Below are 21,589 nucleotides of genomic sequence, written 5' to 3'. Positions count from 1 at the left end.
AGGGATGGTTGGGCTTTTGGGATGAACAGTCATTAATAACACTTGCACTGCTGGATCTCCAGAGTTTCACTCCCTTGGTTTGGCTTTAATCCAGGCAACCAATCTAATCACTAAGAAGGAATTACTGACGACAGATCCCGACACAGATGACCAACAGCTGATCTATGAGGTAACAAGCGGTCCCAGAAATGGTTATGTGGAGAACAAGCTGAAACCAGGGACAACTGTGACCACCTTTACGCAGGGTATGGAGTTGGGTTGTGTGCTATTGCTTTTCTCCTTCAGCTGCTTCAGTTTGTCAAGGTAGTTTGGGGGGGAAGCAAGGTGGGAGGGAAGTAGACAAGGGGCAAATCTCAAAGGTGTGTCAAAAATAAGAATTGAGTTTTGCTCTCAATTGCAGAAACCCCATAATTCCTTGTAGATGTCAACATGTGTGCTGCAGCACACCCAGGCTCTCCAGACAGTGTTATACTGCAGAAGGTCAGAGAGCCTGAACCATCTGAGCAGTGAGAAGGAGCCCTGGTAGGACATGCCAGCTTGTAGAACAGAGCTGAAACATGTGCTGCCCAAACGAGTTTGTATTTCTTGCATTTCATCAAAGCTACTTTAAATTGAACTTATTTTAAGTATGAGCCATTATGGATAAAGACTAGGAATGGGAATGTCTTGTCACAGCTTGTAGGCTTGCTTCTACCCCAGGTAAGGCCAAAGAAGTTAGAAAAGCTGCTGCAGCATAAAGGGCGAGTGGAGAACCTGATCCCTGTGGCCAGGCGGATGCGTGTCTCCACACTGCTCATCTATAAACTGCCTCTGAGTTTCTGGGTTGGCTCATTGGATGTCTCCTCCCGGCAGAGGATGTGAACCAAGGCCTCATTCGGTACGTGATGCATGAGGAGAAGGTTCAGGAGACCATGGACAGCTTTCAGTTCCTAGTGAAGGACAGCAAACCCAATGTGGTCAGTGGCAACATCTTCCATGTCCAGTGGTCTCTCCTCAGCTTTACACACACCAGGTAAATGGCGTGGGGTTTACAGGACTCCTCTGACAGATGGGGTCTTCTCTGCAGGGAGGCAGGTTGAGCTCTGTATCCGCTTGATACGTTTCCAGCTACAACGTGAGAGAGAGCGCAGGCTCCGTGAGCGTCACCGTGAGGCGGGTTGGTAACCTCAACCAGTACGCGATTGTCCTGTGCCACACGGAGCAGGGGACGGCCACCTCCAGCTCCGGCTCGCAGCCAGGAGAGCAGGACTACGTGGAGTACACAGGGCAGGTAGGTTGGGGACAGGGGGAAAGGGAAGGGCTGACCATGCCATCGAGCCTGGATGAAAGAAATGATAAAAACTGATAAAATCACACAGGAGACTATTTCCTTTCTGAAAATTTGTGGTTTATTTGCTTTCAGAAGAGAGTCTCTTTTTTAATCATTATTTTATGGTGGCAGATAGGCTTTGCAGCGGTGTTTTGACAGACCACACGTGTTACAGGCTTGCCTGAGTAGGAATATCATTCCTAATGACCCAAAAGGCCAAAACCATGACTGAGATCAGAAGGGGTGGGGGCCTACGCACTGCATTTGCTGCCGCCTTTGACCTCCACTAGCAATTTATCCTTGGTTAAGGTCGGTGCCTGATGCTGCCCGTGCACAGGGTACGTGACTCACAGAATCACGGAATCAACCAGGTTGGAAGAGCCCTCTGGGATCGAGTCCAACCATTGCCCTGACACCACCATGGCAACTAGACCAGGGCACTAAGTGCCATGTCCAGGCTTTTCTTAAACCCCTCCAGAGATGGTGACTCCACCACCTCCCTGGGCAGCCCCTTCCAATGGCTAATGACCCTTGCTGAGAAGAAATGCTTCCTAATGGCCAACCTGACCCTCCCCTGGCCAAGCTTGAGGCTGTGTCCTCTTGTCCTATCGCTAGTTGCCTGGGAGAAGAGGCCGACTCCCACTTCACTACAACCTCCCTTCAGGTAGTTGTAGACTGCACTAAGGTCACCTCTGAGCCTCCTCTTCTCAGGCAAGGGTAAGGCAGGAAGGACAGAAAGTTTCAGACCCCAGTCTAAAGAGAGCAGGCCACTCGCTGCCTTCCAGGTGCAGTTTGAGGAGCAGGAGGACACCAAGGCTTGCACCATCATCATTAACGATGACAAGGTCTTTGAGAGCACGGAGAGCTTCACTGTGGAGCTCAGCATGCCGGCCTACGCTCTGCTGGGGAACATCACCCGGGCCACCGTCACCATCACCGACACAGAGGACGAGCCCACCCTGCAGTTCGACAGGAAGACGTACCACGTCAGCGAGAGCGCTGGTTTTCTCTCTGCTCCTGTTGAAAGGAAAGGTGGGTCGAGGTGGGCAGAACGACTTCTTCCTGTTGGCAGGCAAATAACAGTGACCCCCAAAATAAGTGGTGTTCCTTGGGGTTTGCTTCTTTATGATTTTTGGGGTGATTCTGTGATTTTTTCGAAGTAGCTTTGTGGTGTGACTGAAATCAGAGAATCACAGAATCAATGAGGTTGGAAGAGCCCTCTGGGATCATCAAGTCCAACCATTGCCCTGACACCACCATGTCAACTAGACCAGGGCACTAAGTGCCATGTCCAGGCTTTTCTTAAACCCCTCCAGAGATGGTGACTCCACCACCTCCCTGGGCAGCCCCTTCCAATGTCTAATGACCTTTCTGAGAAGAAATGCTTCCTAATGTCCAACCTGAACCTCCACTGGCCAAGCTTGAGGCTGTGTCCTCTTGACCTACTGCTAGTTGCCTGGGAGAAGAGGCAATGACAAGCAACAACGCAGGACAGATGGCTTTTTAATCTTTCCCAGCTCTGCTGTAAGATCCACCGATGCAGTTAAAGCTCCTTACTTGTGGATCCATTTCTCCTCCGAGCACGAGCAAACCCTTGCATTTATTTGCTGCTTTTCTGTGATCTAGATACTGTGTTTTATGTGCACCCTCTCACTGTCCTGTATGTTCTTTAACAGCCAAGTGCCACCCGCTTCCTGATCATAGTAACCAAGAGTACGCCTGGAATCAGACCTAAGCCACCTTTTATGCACGTTTAGGAGCAGGGATTGTGTTCTTTTTCACTCCTCACCCTCTTTTCTGAATGCTGCTTTATTATTTAAGTGAATGGTGTCTCCACCAAATAGACTAAAAGTATTTCCATAGAGTTTTTTTTTAATGTTGTGTCTCAGGGGATACCAGCAGCACCGTGTCTGCCCTCTGCTACACCGTCCCCAGATCAGCCAAGGGGAGCAGCCTGTACATGCTGGAATCTGGCTCTGACTTCAAGTCCCGGGGGCTGGCGGATGACAGCCGCGTTGTGTTTGGTCCGGGCGTCACCACGATGCCCTGCGACGTCACGCTGATCGACGACAGCGAATACGAAGAAGAGGAGGAGTTTGAGATCGTGCTGGCCGATGCCTCGGATAACGCACGCATCGGCGGCCGGGCTTCGGCCACCGTCTTCATCCGTGGTCCCAACGACGCCTCCACGGTGTTCCTGGGGAATGCGACCTTCACCATCAGTGAGGCTGCAGGTGAAGAGTAGCGGGGGGCTCTCCCAGGGCTGCTCCACACCGTTTTGGGGTGCTTTCACCGGGAAGAGGTATCAGAAGGAGCGATTTTGGGCACAGCAGAATTGTAATAGCTTTGCAAAGGTTTCTGTTCTTCCCTCTGCCCCTGTGGGGAAGGCTGGGGTTGTTCTCTGCAAGAGCAGTGGTGAAGGGAGAAGGGCACGCGGAAGGGGAAGGAGTGGTTTTGTGGTATGTGGCTGCTTTCTCATCTTGATTCTCTCTCCTGTGCAACTGGCGATGCAGGAAACATTGAGATTCCAGTCCTCCGACAGGGACCTGATCTCTCAACCCCCACCTCGGTGTGGTGTGCCACTCGGACGTCAGACCCTCCTTCTGCCAGCCCGGGAATCGATTATGTCCCCAGCTCCAGAAAAATAGAGTTCAGGCCAGGCAAGACAGAGGAGGTGAGGAGCCACTTTGAGTCCTGAGGAGCCACTTTGAGTCCTGAGGAGCCTGCTCTGGCTGGTGACACTTCTCTATGTGCATACTCTATATTTGCCATTTGCCTGTTTTGAAAATCCTCTCAGGGCCACTTGAGAGTTGTTAAGGAATCTGCTAGGCACAGACTCACATCTGATCAGCGCTCCAGCCAGAGAAGACTCGGCCAGGCCACCTCTGCCAGGATAAAGATGGCTGACTCTTCTCTGAGATGATATGCTGGATTTATCTAGAACATTGTTTCCATTAATGAATTCAGAAAAGGCCTGACATAACGACTTTACATTAGACACCCAAATGGGAGTGCTGGGAAGGATGTGAGCTTTGCATCTCTAAGAGCAGGACTTGTGCTTTCCTTCTAGTTCTGCACTCTGACAATCCTGGACGACGCTCAGTACCCGGTGATAGAAGGGCTGGAGACGTTTGTTGTTTATCTCAGCTCACCCCACGGAGCTGAGCTGACAAAGCCATTCCAAGCAATCGTGGCCATTAACGACATCTTCCAAGACGGTGAGTTATCCATGACAGCTCTGTCCAGTCCATCCTCACCTCTTCCTTAACACTTGCACACAGCAGGCGGCTACTCCAAGGTAGGTTATTGCTAGGCTGGACTTAACCTGTTTTCCTGGGATCCTCCCATTCCATTTGGCTGCCCTGTTTCTTCCCATGCTTCACTGTCCAGAAGAGCTTGGAGTCTTCAGAAGTGCAGAACAAATTTTCCTCTAGTGTTCCCTCACGTTCAGCCACGCTTTGGCTCCTCTGCTCGGAGCTCAGTCCTTGTTTCGTGCTTTCTGTGAGCTCAAGTCCCCCTTACTACGTGAGAAAGTCTCACTGCATGTTTACTTCCTCTTGGGTTTTCATGTCTCTCGTGTTTGCTTGCCTAAGGAGAGCACACACTGTATAAGTAGCTTGGTAGTAGTCCATAATCAGTTCTCACACCCTCCCTGTACCATCAGCCCTGTCTTCTTCTCCCACACATTGCAACAGCACCAACATGATAGGGAAGGAACAAGCTGATTAGCTCCTGTCTGTCTGTGGAGCTTCAACGCTGCTTGACTCTTGTTATTACCTCCTGCAGTCCCAAGCATGCAGTTCACCAAGGATACGTACACGGTGAAGGAGAAGGAGGGGACTCTGCACATCCCCATCTTCCGCACCGGGGACCTGAGCTACGAGTCCTCCGTCAGGTGCTACACCCAGAGCCAGACAGCAGAGGTCATGGAGGACTTTGCAGAGAGAAGAAATGCAGAGGAGTCTCGCATCACTTTCTTGAAAGGAGAGAAGGTGAGCTGAACCTGACTTCGAGGCAGAACGAAAAGCCATTGATGGGAGAGGTTCTGATCCCCTCCTCGACTCTGCGTTGTCAGAGGGAGCTGACAGGCTGTCCAAACAGGTTTCATAGATGCTTCAAGTCACAAGTTCTTCTGGTCCTGGAAATACGACATAACTCTGGCGGGGTTGGTTGTTTCCTGATAGAACTGGTTGAAACATGAAATGCAAATCCTCGGTGTCAGCAGGACTCAGGAGTGTCAGTTTGTGGAAGTACGTGTCTTCACTGCTCTGTCTCATCATGTAACTGTGTGGTTTGTCCACGCTGAAGTAGCAGCCTTAAAAATAGAAGTGTGTCTTCCAGGATTGACAGTACTGGGTCATTAAACCCTAGGTAGTGAAGTACAGTGTGGCCTCTAAGTGGCTTCATCGGATTTATGAATGTTTTCCGTTTTCTCCTGCTTTAGGTGAAGAACTGCAGTGTTTATATAAGTGATGACTCTGCCTTTGAACCAGAAGAGCAGTTCCGGGTCTATCTTGGGAGCCCGCTTGGAAACCATTGGAGTGGAGCTAGGATTGGGAAGATGGACATGGCAACCATAACTGTCACCAATGACGAAGACGGTAAGCGAGGACGCTCAGCAAGGGTGTAGTTGCAGTGTAGGATGCAGTTCCAAGGTAGTCAGCACCATCTCATCAACAGTTTGAGGATTAATTTAGTACACGTGAATGCCTTCAGTCACATGGTCACAGCTCTGTGTGCAGGTCACTGGTGTGATGGCTTTGTGCCCTGGGCTGGTCTTAAGGGAGGGATTGAATAACGGTGGCTTGAACCCACCATTTGTCCTGTTTCCCGTTCCCCTCCAGTTGCACAAGGAGTTGCTGTGCTTCCCTGGGAGAAGTTGCCTTCCCTCCACAGCCTGGGGAGATCTGTGGGGAAGAAGGGGGATGCCAGGTCCCTCTGGTGCCAGTGGGGGCTGTAGCACCATCAGGGGGCATGGATTTGAGGGCGTATGGTTCAGTGGGAGGCAGGGGATGGGAGAATCATTTGCCATCCCCTATAGCCCCATACATGTGCTGGGTTTTGCCCTAATTCACATCTAACCCTTAGAGCTGCAGTTTTGGCCCCTGCTTTGAGGAGCCCCTTGCTCTGAAGATGTGTAGGTAGAGTCTAGAAGGAGCTGAGCTTAGCTCAGCACAGTTGATGGATGCTCTACATCTCAAAACAGTCAGCTGGTGGGCAAACCTGGGGCTTTTCACAGAATCACTGAATCAATCAGGTTGGAAGAGACCTCTGGGATCATCGAGTCCAACCATTGCCCTGACACCACCATGGCAACTAGACCATGGCACTAAGTCTAGTTTTCTTAAACCCCTCCAGAGATGGTGACTCCACCACCTCCCTGGGCAGCCCCTTCCAATGTCTAATGACCCTTGCTGAGAAGAAATACTTCCTAATGTCCAACCTGAACCTCCCCCTTTTTCTTCACTGCTCTTTAGCACCCACCATTGAGTTTGAAGAAGCTGCATACCAAGTACGGGAGCCACCTGGCCCGGAGGGTGTTGCTGTTATAAACATCAAGGTGGTCCGGAGAGGGGATCAGAACAGGACCTCCAAAGTCCGCTGTAGCACCCGCGATGGCTCGGCTCAGGCCGGAGTGGATTACTATCCCAAGAGTCGAATGCTCAAATTCAGCCCAGGTAAAGGGTCCTTGGAGGGAAGGTTGGAGGTGGTGGCGTGACCGGTGACATTTTGGGTCTATCGGAAAGGAGCATTGAAGGGAAATGTTCAGGAGATGTGGGAAAAGCCACTTTTTGCATGAGGTTTGCAACACAACACAGGTCTGACTGCTCCTGGTGAAGTAAACTGCATTAGCTGTAACAAGGCATAATACACCCGTAGATTTTGGGGGTTGGATTTGATTTGGGGTTTGATCTTGGGCTCATCACAGCCTTGTGGGAAGAAACACGTATCCAGCTCTTCAGTGTGTTGCAGGTGGGGTGTGAGAGTTCCCCTTCCCTTGCATTAGCCATGTCCTCTCCCCTCTCCCCTTCTGGTTGCCTGATCATTCTCAGTTCCAACACTGGTGTTGTGAGCACCAGCCCTCTCCGCTCGACCAGCAAAGTGCTGAGCTGCTGCCAAGCAGGGGGGCAATGAAAAGGAGGAGGGGACGAAAGCTCGGAGGTGGTGAGCTCTTCACTGAGCAGACTGTGAATGCCAAAGGAGCCAGAAAGATGGTTGAGGCTTTCTGCTCACTGGAATTAATGGCACTGGAGAAACTGGGAAGGCTATCCCAAGTCTTGCCATGTTTTCTCTTGTGTTCTGCATACTGGTGTGAGAGAGAGCAGAGATGCTCGCAGCAGGGGTGGGGATGTGCTTTGGATCATAGAGTTTTACTACAGACAGCTGATAGAAGACAGGCATTATTAATCCTCGTGTGGCATCTGCTAGTAAATCTGTCACCTGATCAGTTGGATCCGTTGTCATAGCTGGAGTTTTATGTCTAGAGTAGACTTCTGTGTGGACGGGGCTAAATTATTAGTAGCAATGAGCAGAAATAAAATTTATAATGCGTATTTTATCATGATGTTTCAGTGGTCATATCCTAGACCAGGTGTGCAGTTCTTTTTATGAGAACTTCAGAGCAGTATCTGGTGGTGAATGGAGTTCTCTTTCATTTCCTCTCACAGGTGTGGACCACGTCATGTTTAAGGTGGAGATCATGTCCAATGAAGACCGGGAGTGGCATGAGTCCTTTTCTGTGGTGCTGGGTCCAGATGATCCGGTGGAAGCTGTTCTTGGAGATACCAGCACTGCAACAGTGACTATTTTGGACCAGGAGGCAGCAGGGAGCCTGATTCTGCCAGCACCTCCCGTGGTAAGTTGCCCATTGCGATGGGTGGGATTTAGCACCCTTCAAGTACAGGCTGAAAACCCCAGTGGGGTTTCTGAAATAAAATGAAGAGCTGCAGTGATGTGGCAGGGTTGGAGCATGTGGGAAGGATTGTCCTTTCTGCCCCTCCCCTGCTGCCATCTTGCATCCATGCAGGTTGTCACCCTGGCTGACTACGACCGGGTGGAAGAGGTGACCAAGGACGGTGCTAAGAAGTCCCCTTCCCCAGGCTACCCGCTCATCTGCGTCACCCCCTGCGACCCTCACTTCCCCAAGTACACGGTCACGAGGGAACGCTGCGGCGAGGCCGGGATCAACCAGTCTTCCATACAGTTCAGCTGGGAAGTGGCAACCCCCACGGATGGGAATGGAGCCAGGTCGCCTTTTGAAACCATCACTGACAACACGCCGTTCACTAGCGTCAACCATAAGGTATGTGGCTGCTGAAAGCACCACTTTGGTTGGCGTGGGAAGTAGCTGTGAGCACTGAGACAGAATCACAGAATCAATGAGGTTGGAAGAGCCCTCTGGGCTCACCGAGTCCAACCATTGCCCTGACACCACCATGGCAACTAGACCATGGCACTAAGTGCCATGTCCAGGCTTTTCTTAAACCCCTCCAGAGATAGTGACTCCACCACCTCCCTGGGCAGCCCCTTCCAATGGCTAATGACCCTTGCTGAGAAGAAATGCTTCCTAATGTCCAACCTGAACCTCCCCTGGCAAAGCCTAAGGCTGTGTCCTCTTGTCCTAGCGCTAGTGGCCTGGGAGAAGAGGCCAACTCCTGCTCCGCTACAACCTCCCTTCAGGTAGCTGTAGACTGCACTAAGGTCACCTCTGAGCCTCCTCTTCTCCAGGCTAAACACCCCCGGCTCCCTCAGCCGTTCCTCATAGGTCAGACCCTCCAGACCCTTCACCAGACACTTCAGTAAATCCCTGGTGGCAGGAGACAGATGGAGCCTGGCAGATCATAAGAGCTCATCTCCTGCAGTGTGGGTGACGAGGGGCCAATCACACCTGCACGCCCAAGTGGCCGAGCAGCCATGGGCATGTGTGCTCCTAGGTTGCGTGTGCCTTGCCTCCATGCTGCCTCCAGACCCCAGGACAAAGGGATTTCGCCACACGGTCAGATGGTGCAATGTGTCTTTGACCCACATGCACGTTTCTCCCTCCTCGTTCCCTGCAGGTGCTGGACAGCATTTACTTCAGCCGGCGGTTCCACGTGCGCTGCGTGGCCAAGGCTGTGGACAAGGCTGGCCATGTGGGGACCCCCCTGAGAAGCAACGTGGTCACCATAGGCACCGACAGCGCCATTTGCCACACGCCTGTGGTCGCGGGGACGGCCCGAGGTTTCCAGGCACAGTCGTTCATCGCCACTCTGAAGTACTTGGATGTCAAGCACAAGGAGCACCCCAACAGGTAGGAGCCTGCAGAAGGGGAGGGTGCTGTCCTTCACCAGGCCCCCCTCCACGCCGTGTGCCCTCTTGAGCAGCGTAGGGTGCTCAGGGTAGTGCTCCCACTCTCTTCCTCGCACCCTGCTCTGCTGAGGGGGTGCTGGAGGTGGTGGGACAGCTTAAGGAGCAGATGTGTAGGTGGGGAAATCTACCTGGAACTAAATATCAGGCTGCCACTAGCAGGCTCACGCTGTCTGTGCTGTGCTGCTGTGGGGAGGGGGTAATGCCCGAGGCTCCCGTGCCTGCCAGGGCTCTTTTTTCCGCTGTCTCATCCTCTGTTTGTTCCAGAATCCACATCTCGGTGCAGATCCCCCACCAGGATGGCATGCTGCCCCTCATCTCCACCCTGCCGCTGCACAACCTGCATTTCCTTCTCTCCGAGTCTATCTACAGGCACCAGCACGTCTGCTCAAACCTGGTCACCGTCACAGACCTCCGAGGCGTCTCAGGTCATTTTTAAAGCTGACTTTTGCTTTCTGAACTTGAGGGTTAGGGAGAAGCCAGTAAAAAAATGCAGAGAAGGTGGCTTTGTGTTCCTCTGGGCTCTTTGAACATCAAGTAAGTAATAATTAATCTTCCTGTAACAGCAGCGAAGAGTCGCCCTGTTGAAGAGGAGATGTGATGTATGGGAATGTTTAGAAGATAACGGGGTTAAGCAGCGTTGCTCTGTTTGAGCAGGTTGTAGGTTCACACCATGGCAACAAGAAGCAGTAAAAGCAACTTCACTGCAGAAGTAAATGCCAGCGACGAAGCAAAAAGGCAGTTTGTGTCTCTGACGCGCGGGGTAGTGGGGTCCGTGCTTGTTCCGTGGTGGACGGGGGGTTGTTGCATTTCGTTCTGTTCGTTTCATACTCGAGCTGTTCTGCATTTCTTAAAGCTTAACTTCAGCCTTTCATGAGTAGGTTCATAAGTTGGATTTTTAGGATTCTTACCCCGTTCCTGTAACGTTTTCCCCTGTGAAACCTGTGTATATTCAGTCTGACCTCTGGGGTCGTGAAGGGAGAGGAGCCTGTGAGGTCCCTGATATAATAAAAGTCACTGCCATGATTTGAGAGTGAAAAGGGGACCTCAGTTGTCTTCAAGCTCTTTAAAACCTGGAGTGATCAGTGTCCTGATGTCTCCCAACCCCAGAGGCAGGGTTTCTGGATGAAGTCACCTCCGACAGCATCGGTCGTGGTCCCGGCTACGACCGCCCGTACCAGTTTGACCCCACGGTGAGGGAGCCGAAGACGCTCCAGCTCTACAAGCACCTCAACCTCAAGAGCTGCATTTGGACCTTCGATGCTTATTACGACATGACGGAATTAATTGATGTCTGCGGGGGCTCTGTCACCGCTGACTTCCAGGTGAGATGGCGTAGCCAGGTGAGATGGCGTATCCCAAACTCCTCCACGTAACCCAGACCTTTCTCAGTCCTTAGGCAAAGCTCCACTTTGTGTTCAGGAGTATTTGCTAGGGGTGTTTGCTGCTCTGCTCTGTACAACTGGAGCGTGGGACTTTCCCCTTTCCACCTAGAATGCATTTAGTTTATTTATTTTGGTTGGGGTAACACAGGCTTTATTCTCTTACTCTTCAGAGTGCTAGTAAAATATTGTTTTAAATGTACTAGAAATACAAAACATTCCCACATGTGCTCTATTCTTGTACAATTTTGATAGGATTCTTAGCCAATATAAATGAGCAGAGAACAGAGCAGAGGCACATCAGTTCATACTCCTCGGTGGAGTGAGGTCATGGGAATTTTTAAGTAATTTCTTAATTAACCATCTGGCAAACCAAAAGCCATAAATGTTCTTCTATAAAATAGCAGCTTTCAGCACTGGATGTGTCTCAGTGCCCTCTCATGGCTGGATTCTGTATGTATATCTTACTCAATGAGTATCTCATCTACGTTAGATCCTTGTATTAAGTTCCCAGACAGAATGCTATGGCCAACATCATCTCTTTGAGTTCCTGCCAGCCTGGAGTACTTTAACTTTCCTTTTATAGCTCCAATGATTTGCACAAATCCGGAGAAGCTACTTAAACCCAACAACTGTGTGATTGAGTACGTGGAGACGGGCACCACCCAGTCTGGAACGTCTCTCTGAGCTCTCGCAGAGTACAGCTGCGCTCTGCAGATACTACATGGTGTATATATAGCCGGAGAGCTGTGGTATTTCACAACCCTCGGGGCCTGCAGTCCTGAGCAAGCAGAACTGCTTATTTTTAATTCACGGAATTGGAAACTGGGAGGGTTTTGAGGTGCAGTTGTGACCACAGCTGCTTTTGGACCACGACACCAGCGTGCTTCAGCACTTACCCTTATTTAAAGTGCAGGTTTGTCTGAAGTACCTACATGGAAAGGTAAAGAAAGTCATCTCTGACTTAACTGCAGGGGTTTTGTAGTCTGGGAGGAACACTCTGTGCTTGCACACCTTTTTCCCCACAGTTCATTACTGTTTTCCAAAGGGCAGGCCAGCAATAAGTGTTTTGCAAATCAGCTAATTGTTTGCCAGTCATCACAGAATCCCAGAATCAATGAGGTTGGAAGAGCCCTCTGGGATCATCGAGTCCAACCATTGCCCTGACACCACCATGGCAACTAGACCATGGCACTAAGTGCCATGTCCAGGCTTTTCTTAAACCCCTCCAGAGATGGTGACTCCACCACCTCCCTGGGCAGCCCCTTCCAATGGCTAATGACCCTTGCTGAGAAGAAATGCTTCCTAATGGCCAACCTGAACCTCCCCTGGTGAAGCTTGAGGCTGTGTCCTCTTGTCCTATCTCTAGTTGCCTGGGAGAAGAGGCCAAGTCCCACTTCACTACAACCTCCCTTCAGGTTGTTGTAGACTGCACTAAGGTCACCTCTGAGCCTCCTCTTCTCCAGGCTAAACAACCCCGGCTCCCTCAGCCGTTCCTCATAGGTCAGACCCTCCAGACCCTTCACCAGCTTGGTCGCCCTCCTCTGGACTCGCTCCAACACCTCAACATCTCTCTTGAAGTGCGGGGCCCAGAACTGGACACAGGATTCAAGGTGCGGCCTCACCAGTGCTGAGCACAGAGGGACGATCACTTCCCTAGACCTGACAGAGGCCAGGATGCCACTGGCCTTCTTGGCCACCTGGGCACACTGCTGGCTCATGTTTAGCTGGCTGTCAATCAGCACCCCCAGGTCTTTAATAATGGTCAGTCTTTATGGAGCAATGACATTAAACTGCTTTAAAAATACTTTGTCCCCACATTATCCTCCCTGGGTTTCGGACATCCATGGTCTAGGACTAACAAGGAGTCTCCTGTTGCAGGTGTGCAGTGGGTGTTGGGGTGTGGGCCAGCATCTCCCCTTTGGAAGGTGCATAACCACCTTTCTTTGGGTTTTATTGACAGGTACGGGACTCTGCTCAGTCCTTCTTAACGGTCCATGTCCCGCTCTACGTGTCCTACATTTACGTGACAGCACCCAGAGGTTGGGCTTCCCTCGAGCATCACACAGAGATGGAGTTCTCCTTTTTCTACGACACCGTTCTCTGGAGGACGGGTAGGTCCGGGGCGTTTGGAGGCTGTTGTTTCCCCCAGCCTCTTGGTCAATGGGAACAGTTGTCACTGAGCCCTAGAAGTGCTGCAGGAGAAGAGCTCTCTCTTCATCCGAGCCTCCACAGCCAGGCAGAGGGGCTCCCTGGGGGGTACCTGGAGTGATTTCTCCACACCCCTGGTTTATCCTGTGCCTGCAAATCTATTTCCAGCTTCTTAATTTTCCTTTGCCACAATGTTTTGGAGCCTGTGTGTGCTGTGAACCCATCCCTGCAGCCCTGGGCAGTGTTGCTGCTCAGAGGGCTACGAGGAACAGTCCCTCACCTTGGATTTTGTTCTGTTTATTTGTAGAGGAGGGACTTGCAGAGCTCTGTTCATGGGGGGCCGTTCAGGAATTAAGGCCAGGAGTACCCAGAAACAATTATTTACAACTTTACTATGTAAAATAAGTTACATTCACAGGCTAATCACGGGAGGTATTTACTTCCCTGGTGCTTGAGCGAGCCTTAGGTGGCACATGTGGGTAATGAAGCGTATAGCTGACTCCCCAGAGGATGATCCCCACTAAGCCAGGCCTTTTTGGAGCTCTCAACTGCTTCTGGAGCTCCGTGGGGCTGACAGAGCCCACCTGGGGACCGGCTGTGCTGTGTGGCCTCCCCGGTGACTTTGTGCTTGCTGCACCACGCAGGGATTCAGACGGACAGCGTGCTCTCAGCCCGGCTGCAGATCATCAGGATCTACATCCGCGAGGACGGCCGCCTGGTCATCGAGTTCAAGACGCAGGCCAAGTTCAGAGGTGAGAGCGTTGGTCCTGACAGAGGGAGAAATCAACGTACAAATACAGATCTGTTCTGAAAACACGGGCAGCAGCACAGAGTCCCTCCGTGTCGGGTCTCCCCGTACTCTGCCTTCCCTGTCACCTCCTTGTCCTCACCCCAGGGCTTTTCGTGATGGAGCACCACAGCCTGCCAGATGTCAAGTCTTTCTTAATGACTCCAGACCACCTGGGAGGGATCGAATTTGACCTGCAGCTGCTGTGGAGCGCTCAGACTTTCGACTCTCCTTACCAGCTCTGGAGAGCAACCAGCTCCTACAACAGGTGAGGGTTCAGCAGCGTCACGTTTGTCCCTCCTGCTGCTGGTGGAGTAGCTGGACATCTCTGGGGCGAGGGAGAGGCCCTGCTATGAGCTCTGTCGTGCCTGCTTGCACGTGGTGGACGTTAGGCAAACCCATGGGCTGGGTGAACAGCCTGGAGGCTCGTTTGGTGACCGCGGCGTCTCCTGTCCGTTCCCAGGAAGGACTACTCCGGAGAGTACACCATCTTCTTAATCCCCTGCACCGTGCAGCCCACGCAGCCGTGGACAGAGCCTGGAGACAAGCCCCTGCCCTGCACGGCCCACGCTCCTGAGCGGTGAGGAGTCCCCGTCGGCGCGGCAGCAGGACGGTTGCGGCCCGTCGGGGTGGTTTGTGTGGCCCCAGCAGGCGCGTGGGACGCTACAACAGCAGCAGGGGGGGAAAAGGGGAGGGGAGCCTGGAGAAGAGGAGGCTCAGAGGTGACGGGAGGGTGTAGTGGAGTGGGAGTCGGCCTCTTCTCCCAGGCAACCAGCGATAGGACAAGAGGACACAGCCTGAAGCTTGGCCAGGGGAGGTTCAGGTTGGACATTAGGAAGCATTTCTTCTCAGCAAGGGTCATTAGCCATTGGAAGGGGCTGCCCAGGGAGGTGGTGGAGTCACCATCTCTGGAGGGGTTTAAGAAAAGCCTGGACATGGCACTTAGTGCCATGGTCTAGTTGCCATGGTGGTGTCAGGGCAATGGTTGGACTCGATGATCCCAGAGGGCTCTTCCAACCTGATTGATTCTGTGATTCTGTGATTCTGAGTTGTCCCTGGGCAGAAAGAAAATCAAACCTGTTGGGAGGAGATTTCAGCTGATCATGCAGAGACCTGCACCAGTACTGGAAAACTGGGGCAGGGCGAGGGGCAACAAGCCACCTTGGGTCGGACACCGCCGTAGGACGGGCTGTTGGGCTGTGACTAGTAAAGCAGGAGGGAAAAGGCGAGGCAGACTGTGTAGGTCACCGACATGTAACCTCAGCTGCGCCCAAACTAAACCTCCCCTTTCTCCTTTCCTGCCCCAATTTCAGGTTTCTGATCCCCATCGCCTTCCAGCAGACGAACCGCCCGGTTCCCGTCGTCTACTCCCTCAACACGGAGTTCCAGCTCTGTAACAACGAGAAGGTGTTTCTGATGGACCCCACCACGTCCGACCTGGCTCTGGCAGAAATGGATTACAAAGGGGCTTTTTCCAAGGGTAGGATTTAGGTTCTTTTTCTTCCCTGTTGTGCTTGTACCCCATGTTTCTGCCTTCACAACTTGCACTCTGAAAGAGAAGGGTAAAACCCAGAGGTGGCTTTGCCTCTTTTACAGCCACAAATGGCATTTTGAGCGTGTCGCAGCCCTGTGACAGCACGACAGGACAAGAACTGTTCTGGCACAGTGTCCTGTCACCTGTGCACACAAACCAACCCCCTCCGAAGCCCAGAGCCACACGTAGGTCGGTGTGTCAGGCTCCAGCAGTGGTTCTGTGTTGAATAGGGTTGAACCTGACTGGTTTTCTCCTCAGGGCAAATCCTGTATGGCCGCGTGCTCTGGAACCCCGAGCAAAACCTCAACGCCGCTTACAAGCTGCAGCTGGAAAAGGTCTACCTGTGCACGGGCAGGGACGGCCACGTGCCTTTCTTCGACCCGACGGGCACCGTCTATAACGAGGGGCCCCAGTACGGCTGTATCCAACCCAACAAGCACCTGAAACACCGGTTTCTCCTCTTGGTAAGTGTTCTGTGGTGGACAAAACCGCCGTGTTGAGATGTTGAGTCTCGTGTGTGATCGTGTCCGGAGAAGTCTGGTCTCTCAGCCTCACGCTGACCTAACAGAGCTGGGAACTAAGCGGCCTCGCTGCTTGTGGGGAGGGGGGGCACGTACTGATGGTCAGCTCCAGCTGTTTCACTCCATGTGTTCTCACTAGACAACATGGCCCAGATGTTGTTTGACTTCCCCAGGCAGTACTGGGCAGACAGGTACAAACACAAAGACCAGATCAGTTTTTCCTCAGTTTTACCCATGAGTATTTCTTAGAAAAAAAAAACAAACCACAAATCAGGAAGAAAAAGACTTGATGTACCAAACTCTTAAACCTTGATCTCTGCTTGCACTCTGGCTTGGAATCGACAGGACTGGCACCATATAAAGGGTGATTTATTTACCAGTTACACGGAAATTCTTGTATAAAGCTACAATTAGCTCCCAAGATGGGTTCAGCTCTTAGTATGTGCTTTGTAGTTAACGTTTCCTGGCAGCCCCATTACCACCCACAGGACGAGGGTGATGTTCATGGTATTCAGTTAGTTTGCCATGTTACTGAGTGACCCGGTGTCTGGCTTCCCAGTGCTCACACCTCTTCCTGACTCCTCTCTGATTTCCAGGACCGAAACCAACCAGAAGTGACAGACAAGTATTTCCACGATGTGCCTTTTGATGCCCACTTCGCTTCTGAACTGTCCGAGTTCCACTCGGTGAGCAGCATGCCCGGAGTGGATGGATTCACCCTCAAAGTGGATGCTCTCTACAAGGTACATACTAAAAGCGATATCAGTAGCCCCAAAACTCGCTTCTCCACCCAGGATGTCCCAAATACTTGGTGATTTGTAGGCTCTGGGCGTTTTAGTCCCTCCCCAGAGAGCTCCCCTGTGTGACTCGGTGACCGCTGTCTGTTTACGGGGCTTCTCGGCAGTGCTGGGATTGTCCCCTAAAGGAACAGGGGAGCCAGTGGAGAAGCAAACTCCAGCATGGAAAGTGAAAATGAGAAATTTATTCTGGTGATTGGGTTTTTTTATCAAAGCACTCAGAAAATAAGCTCTTTAAAAACATCTTATTAATGTTCATGAATTAATTATTGCAATTGCTAAAGACAGACAACACGACCAAGCACCTCACTTATTGGTGATAAATATTAACTGCAGGTGCTGCTAAAAACACACTCAGCTGCTTTGTTGGTATTTGTGTGTGTCAAGAAACAGGACAAAAAACACAACCAGCTCCACCTTTACTTAACAAAATCACTTGATCTAAAAGCCATAGTTAAGGTTTCGTGCGTCCCTTTCTTCCAGGTGGAAGCTGGGCACCAGTGGTACCTTCAAGTCATCTACGTCATCGGCCCGGAGAGCAGGGCAGGGCCTCGCGTCCAGAGATCCCTCACGCGCCGCTGGAAACGTGGCCGCCGGGACTTGGTCGACGGCGACGGGAGGCTGGTGCTGGACGACTCCTTGATCTATGACAACGAAGGCGACCAGGTCAAGAACGGCACCAACATGAAGTCGCTCATCTTGGAGAGGGAGGAAGGCGCCGTGGCGGCCTCCTTATCTCAGACGGGCGCTTCCGTGGGGAGCGCCTTGGCGGCCGTCACCCTCCTGCTGCTGGTGCTGTCCGGAGTTTGCCTCCTCGCCAGGAAGTGTCGAAAGCTGCGGAGGAAGCGAGAGGCTGCCAGAGCTGCCCCGGAGGAGCATCCCCTGAACACCAAGGTGGAGCTACCCCGCGGCGCGGGCAAGGCCCTGGACAGCCGGTACTGCACCGTGAGGAACGTTAATATATTGAGGGAAAGCGGGGGTGCCTGCGAGGGGAAAGGCAGGAAGGTGAAGCAGGTGAACTTGGAAGTCAAAGTCCACAGCAATTTGCACGATGGAACAGAAGTTTAATGGAGCCCACGCTGGGGTTTGGGAAAAGCTTTTTATAAATTGTAAAAAAAACAAAAAAAAAAAAACAAAAAAGGAAAAGCTAAAAAAAGTTAATGCTGGTTATTTTTGTACTCTTGTGAGGAGGAGGAGCGGCTCTAGCTCACCTCTGCTCCTGGCTGTGCTGCCCCACGGCACAGCACCCCTGGAGCCAGGCCAGGCAAACGGGGGGGGGAGTCCTCTGTCCGTGCCTCCCCCACACTCCTCCAGCTGGTAGCCCTGGGAGCCCAGAGAGGAGGCTTGGGCCTGTGGTGGGGTGTCCTGGGGACATTGTGTCCCCCCCCGGAGCAGAGGGCTGGCTCTGCGTCAGAGGGGGGAGCAGCAGGAACCCTCAGCTCCCAGCCTGCCCGGCTCAGGGTGAGTTCCCTACCTCGCTGGGGAGCAAAGCCAGAGCAGCACCATCTCCTTGTTTCATACCTGAGGCGAGCGGCCCTGGTTTGCTGCTTGAACTGTGGAAAACCAACCTGCGCCCCTGGTGCTCAGCGTGTGGGCGCGGGGAGGTGCGTTTTGGGGTGCGGGTGGTTGCGGGGAGGAGGTGGCAGGGACACGAACTGTCACGCGGGGTGTGATCTGTCCCATCGCAGCGAGAGTAAAGATTGACCATAACCCTGATACACGGTGTGACCGCGGTGTCCTTCTCTGCGCCTCCCCTTGTGCCCCTGGGTGGGTGGGAGACCCTCGGGGCTGTGCGGATGGGGGGGGGACGGGGAGGTGTCCTCGCCGCGGGGGTGACCGGGGGCTCCGCGCCGCCTCCCGGGGTGCCCACCGTGGGGGGGGCGACCCCTCTGTACCGCCCGGGCCGGGCCCTGCCGTGCCGCCGCTTGCCCACCAGATGGCGCTGCGCTCAGCAGTGCTGCTCTGTGTCCGCCAGAGGGCGCCATCCTGGGAAGGGGCCGCTCAGTGATTGGGGAGGGCCTGAAACTGCCGCCCCGCCCCGCCCCGCCCCCGCGGTCCCGTGTCTCGGCGGCGGCAGGTGCGCGGCGGCGCCGAGGCTTCAAAACCCTCCCGGGGCCGCCAGGGGGCGCCGCAGCGAGGGGCCGGCGGGCAGAAGCGCAGCGGCAGCGGCGGGAGCGGGTCCGGGTGTGCGGCCGGCGGGGGCTCTGCCGGGCCCGGGGCCCTCGGGGCCCGTCTGCGGGCGGCCCGGGGGCCGTGCCGGGGCTGCTTCCCCGCCATGGCTGCTCCCGCTGCTGCCGCCGCGTCTGCCCCCCGGTGCCCGGCGGAGACGGGGCCCCGGCGGGGCTGGGGCTCTCCCGGGGCGGCCGGTGCCCCCTCCTGACGCCGGGCTCCCTCCTCCCGGCGCAGGCACCGGCCGCTTCCTTCTCCGCGGCCCTTTCCCGGAGCGGCTGCCGGCAGGACGGACCCCCCGGGCCTGGCGCCGGCTCTGCCGGGGCCGGGAGAGCTCGGACCGGTGAGTGCGGGACCCGCTGCTGGGGGAAACTGCTTTCACGGGGCTTCGGCCCTGCGGGGCGGCAGCGTCGGGCGCTGCCACGGCGGGGCCTGGGGGCGCCTCTGGGCCCCGCACAGACCCGGCTTTGACCGAAAACCTTTTTCAGCTCAAAACGTGCTGCGGTGGGAGCAGAGGCCGCTCCGGGGACCCGCACCGTCTCCTGCAGCCCCGTGGGTGAGACGGTGAAGCCGGGCCCGGGGAGCGACGGCCGTGCCGGTGCCTCGGGAGGTGTTGGTGGCCCCGGCGGTAGGAGGCCGTGCCCGGTGAGGTGAGTGCCCCGAGGCGGTGGTTTCTGCCGTCCCGGCCCCGTCTCTCCCTCCCCTCCCGCCTCGGCTGCGCGGTGCCGGGTCGGTGCTGCCGAGGGGCCGGGCAGAGCTGCCCGTGCCCGGGGGGCAGCAGGGTTTGCCGGGCAGCAGCTCGGGGCTCTCTGGGCCGGGCCGCTGCCGGGGGCTGATTGTGCCACGTCTCTCCCTGCGCAGGGACACACGGACGGACGGAGGAGCCCCAGCCAGGCCGGGAGCCGCCCGCGGGGGGTGCGGAGCCCCAGGGAGAAGCCGGGCTGCCTGCGCCGAGGCCGACGCTGCCGCCTGCCCCGCTCCTGCCTGGGGACAGCCCGGCCTGCGCCCGCCCGGAGACACTGGAGGGACTGCGCTGCTCCAGCCCGGCTGCGGCTCCAGGTGGGTGTGTTGGGGCCCGTTTGTTTGGGGTTCAGCTCGGTTTGGGCCCCCCTTGGTTTTTGTTTGTTTGGTTGTTTGGTTTGGACCCCCATTTGTTTCAGGTCCAGCTCAGTTTGGGCCCCCTTTGGATTTGTGAGGGGTTTGTTTATTGAGGGGTTTGTTTATTGAGGGGTTTGTTTATTGAGGGGTTTGTTTATTGAGGGGTTTGTTTATTGAGGGGTTTGTTTATTGAGGGGTTTGTTTATTGAGGGGTTTGTTTGTGAGGGTTTTTTATTGGGTTTGGGCTCTCCTTTGGTTTTGTTTGGTTGGTTTGTTTGCTGCTTTGGGCCCCCTTTGTTTTTGGTCCAGCTCATTGGTGGCTCCTGTTTCTTGACGGCTCGAGCTTGTTTGCAGCTCCAGGGTTGGATGTTTCTGCCTCCATTTTGTTCCTGCACAGCTCCAGCTTGCTTGTGGCTCCAGCTCATTGTTTTTGCACCCCTGTTTTTCAGGTCCAGCTCATGGATGGCCCCACTTCAGTTTTGGCTGCAGCTCGTTTCCAGCTCCAGTGCAGCTTCATCTCCAGCTGATGCTCAGTTCCAGTTTGGCCGCAGCTCCAGCTCATGGATGGTTCCAGCCTCAGCTCCTCCTCGAGTTCATCTCCAGCTCAATAAAGCTTATTCTAGTTCAAATGAGCCTGGCTTTTGGCCAGGTCGTAAATCAATCACTGTCATGACTTGTATATGAATATGACCTGTCATAATTGTACACTAGTCCGGTGCTTGGGCGCACCTGGAATGAACAGGGGGTAAAAAGTGCTTTTTCGCCCTGAGTCTATCTCCTGCGTTGAATTTTGCCTGGTGCATGCCGGCGTCCCTGAGTTTCGGGGCCAACGCGAGCGGACCCCCACCTCCGGTGAGGGTCCACGCACCATCCCACCCCCCTCCCTCCCACCCACACTCCAACACCCTCCCACCTCCCCCCAACCCTGCAGCTCTGGCCAAACTGGCCCCTGGCTTTGACCCCAGAAACAGCCGACCAGGTCTCCGTTTCTGAGCCCAAAGGCGCAGGATTTGCTGCTCCGGCCCCGGGAGCCCCTTTCCCAGCCCCACAAACGCAGCCCCGCGGCTCCGTTCTCGGGGTTGGGAAATGTCCAGCTCTGTCTGTGCTGCTCAGCCCCAGCACCGGCCCCGGGAGCCGCCTCTCGAGTCCCACAAGCACCCGGCTGAGCCCCGAACCCCCACAGCCCCGCGTGTGATGTAGGGACGAGCCCGGGAGCCCCAGCGGTGTCGGGCGGTGCTTGAGAACTGACCGGGGGGACCCGCGGAGCGGGCCCGGCCCCGTGTGGCCGCGGGCGGCTCGAGCGGGGACGGGGGGCGCCGGGCTCCGGCCCTCAGGCTTTATTCCCCGGCGCCCCGAGCCCCGCGGCTGCACCGGCGGCTCCGTACAGCCCCCGGCAGCGCGGCCGCCCGGGCACCGGCACTTCCCACCCGCCCCGGCCCCAACCCCGACACCCCCCGGGGCCGCGGCACCGCTCGGCCGCGGCCCCTGCCCTGCG

At 54.6% G+C, this 21,589-nt stretch overlaps 1 protein-coding gene across 1 annotated transcript in view; it reads left to right on the top strand.

Annotated features, from left to right (window-relative positions):
- The window catches only part of FRAS1 (Fraser extracellular matrix complex subunit 1), a 147,515-nt gene extending 129,079 nt beyond the window's left edge, over positions 1-18,436 (top strand). The window contains exons 52-74 of the mRNA XM_068404195.1: positions 95-245; positions 853-1,012; positions 1,108-1,270; positions 2,095-2,341; positions 3,199-3,543; positions 3,823-3,983; positions 4,380-4,527; positions 5,096-5,301; positions 5,754-5,910; positions 6,787-6,987; positions 7,978-8,165; positions 8,337-8,612; positions 9,367-9,599; positions 9,923-10,083; positions 10,766-10,980; positions 13,001-13,151; positions 13,833-13,940; positions 14,084-14,243; positions 14,439-14,555; positions 15,289-15,455; positions 15,768-15,973; positions 16,627-16,773; positions 17,311-18,436. Of these exons, the coding sequence (XP_068260296.1) occupies positions 95-245; positions 853-1,012; positions 1,108-1,270; positions 2,095-2,341; positions 3,199-3,543; positions 3,823-3,983; positions 4,380-4,527; positions 5,096-5,301; positions 5,754-5,910; positions 6,787-6,987; positions 7,978-8,165; positions 8,337-8,612; positions 9,367-9,599; positions 9,923-10,083; positions 10,766-10,980; positions 13,001-13,151; positions 13,833-13,940; positions 14,084-14,243; positions 14,439-14,555; positions 15,289-15,455; positions 15,768-15,973; positions 16,627-16,773; positions 17,311-17,895 (4,653 nt within the window). The 3' untranslated portion in view covers positions 17,896-18,436. The remainder of the gene's footprint in view (positions 1-94; positions 246-852; positions 1,013-1,107; positions 1,271-2,094; positions 2,342-3,198; positions 3,544-3,822; positions 3,984-4,379; positions 4,528-5,095; positions 5,302-5,753; positions 5,911-6,786; positions 6,988-7,977; positions 8,166-8,336; positions 8,613-9,366; positions 9,600-9,922; positions 10,084-10,765; positions 10,981-13,000; positions 13,152-13,832; positions 13,941-14,083; positions 14,244-14,438; positions 14,556-15,288; positions 15,456-15,767; positions 15,974-16,626; positions 16,774-17,310) is intronic.
- Positions 18,437-21,589: the final 3,153 nt, after the last annotated feature.

Source organism: Nyctibius grandis, chromosome 6 (genome assembly GCF_013368605.1).
Source record: "Nyctibius grandis isolate bNycGra1 chromosome 6, bNycGra1.pri, whole genome shotgun sequence".
Lineage (NCBI taxonomy): Eukaryota > Metazoa > Chordata > Aves > Nyctibiiformes > Nyctibiidae > Nyctibius > Nyctibius grandis.
Note: the sequence above shows the minus strand (reverse complement) of the source record. Positions and strands in the feature narration are given on the sequence as shown.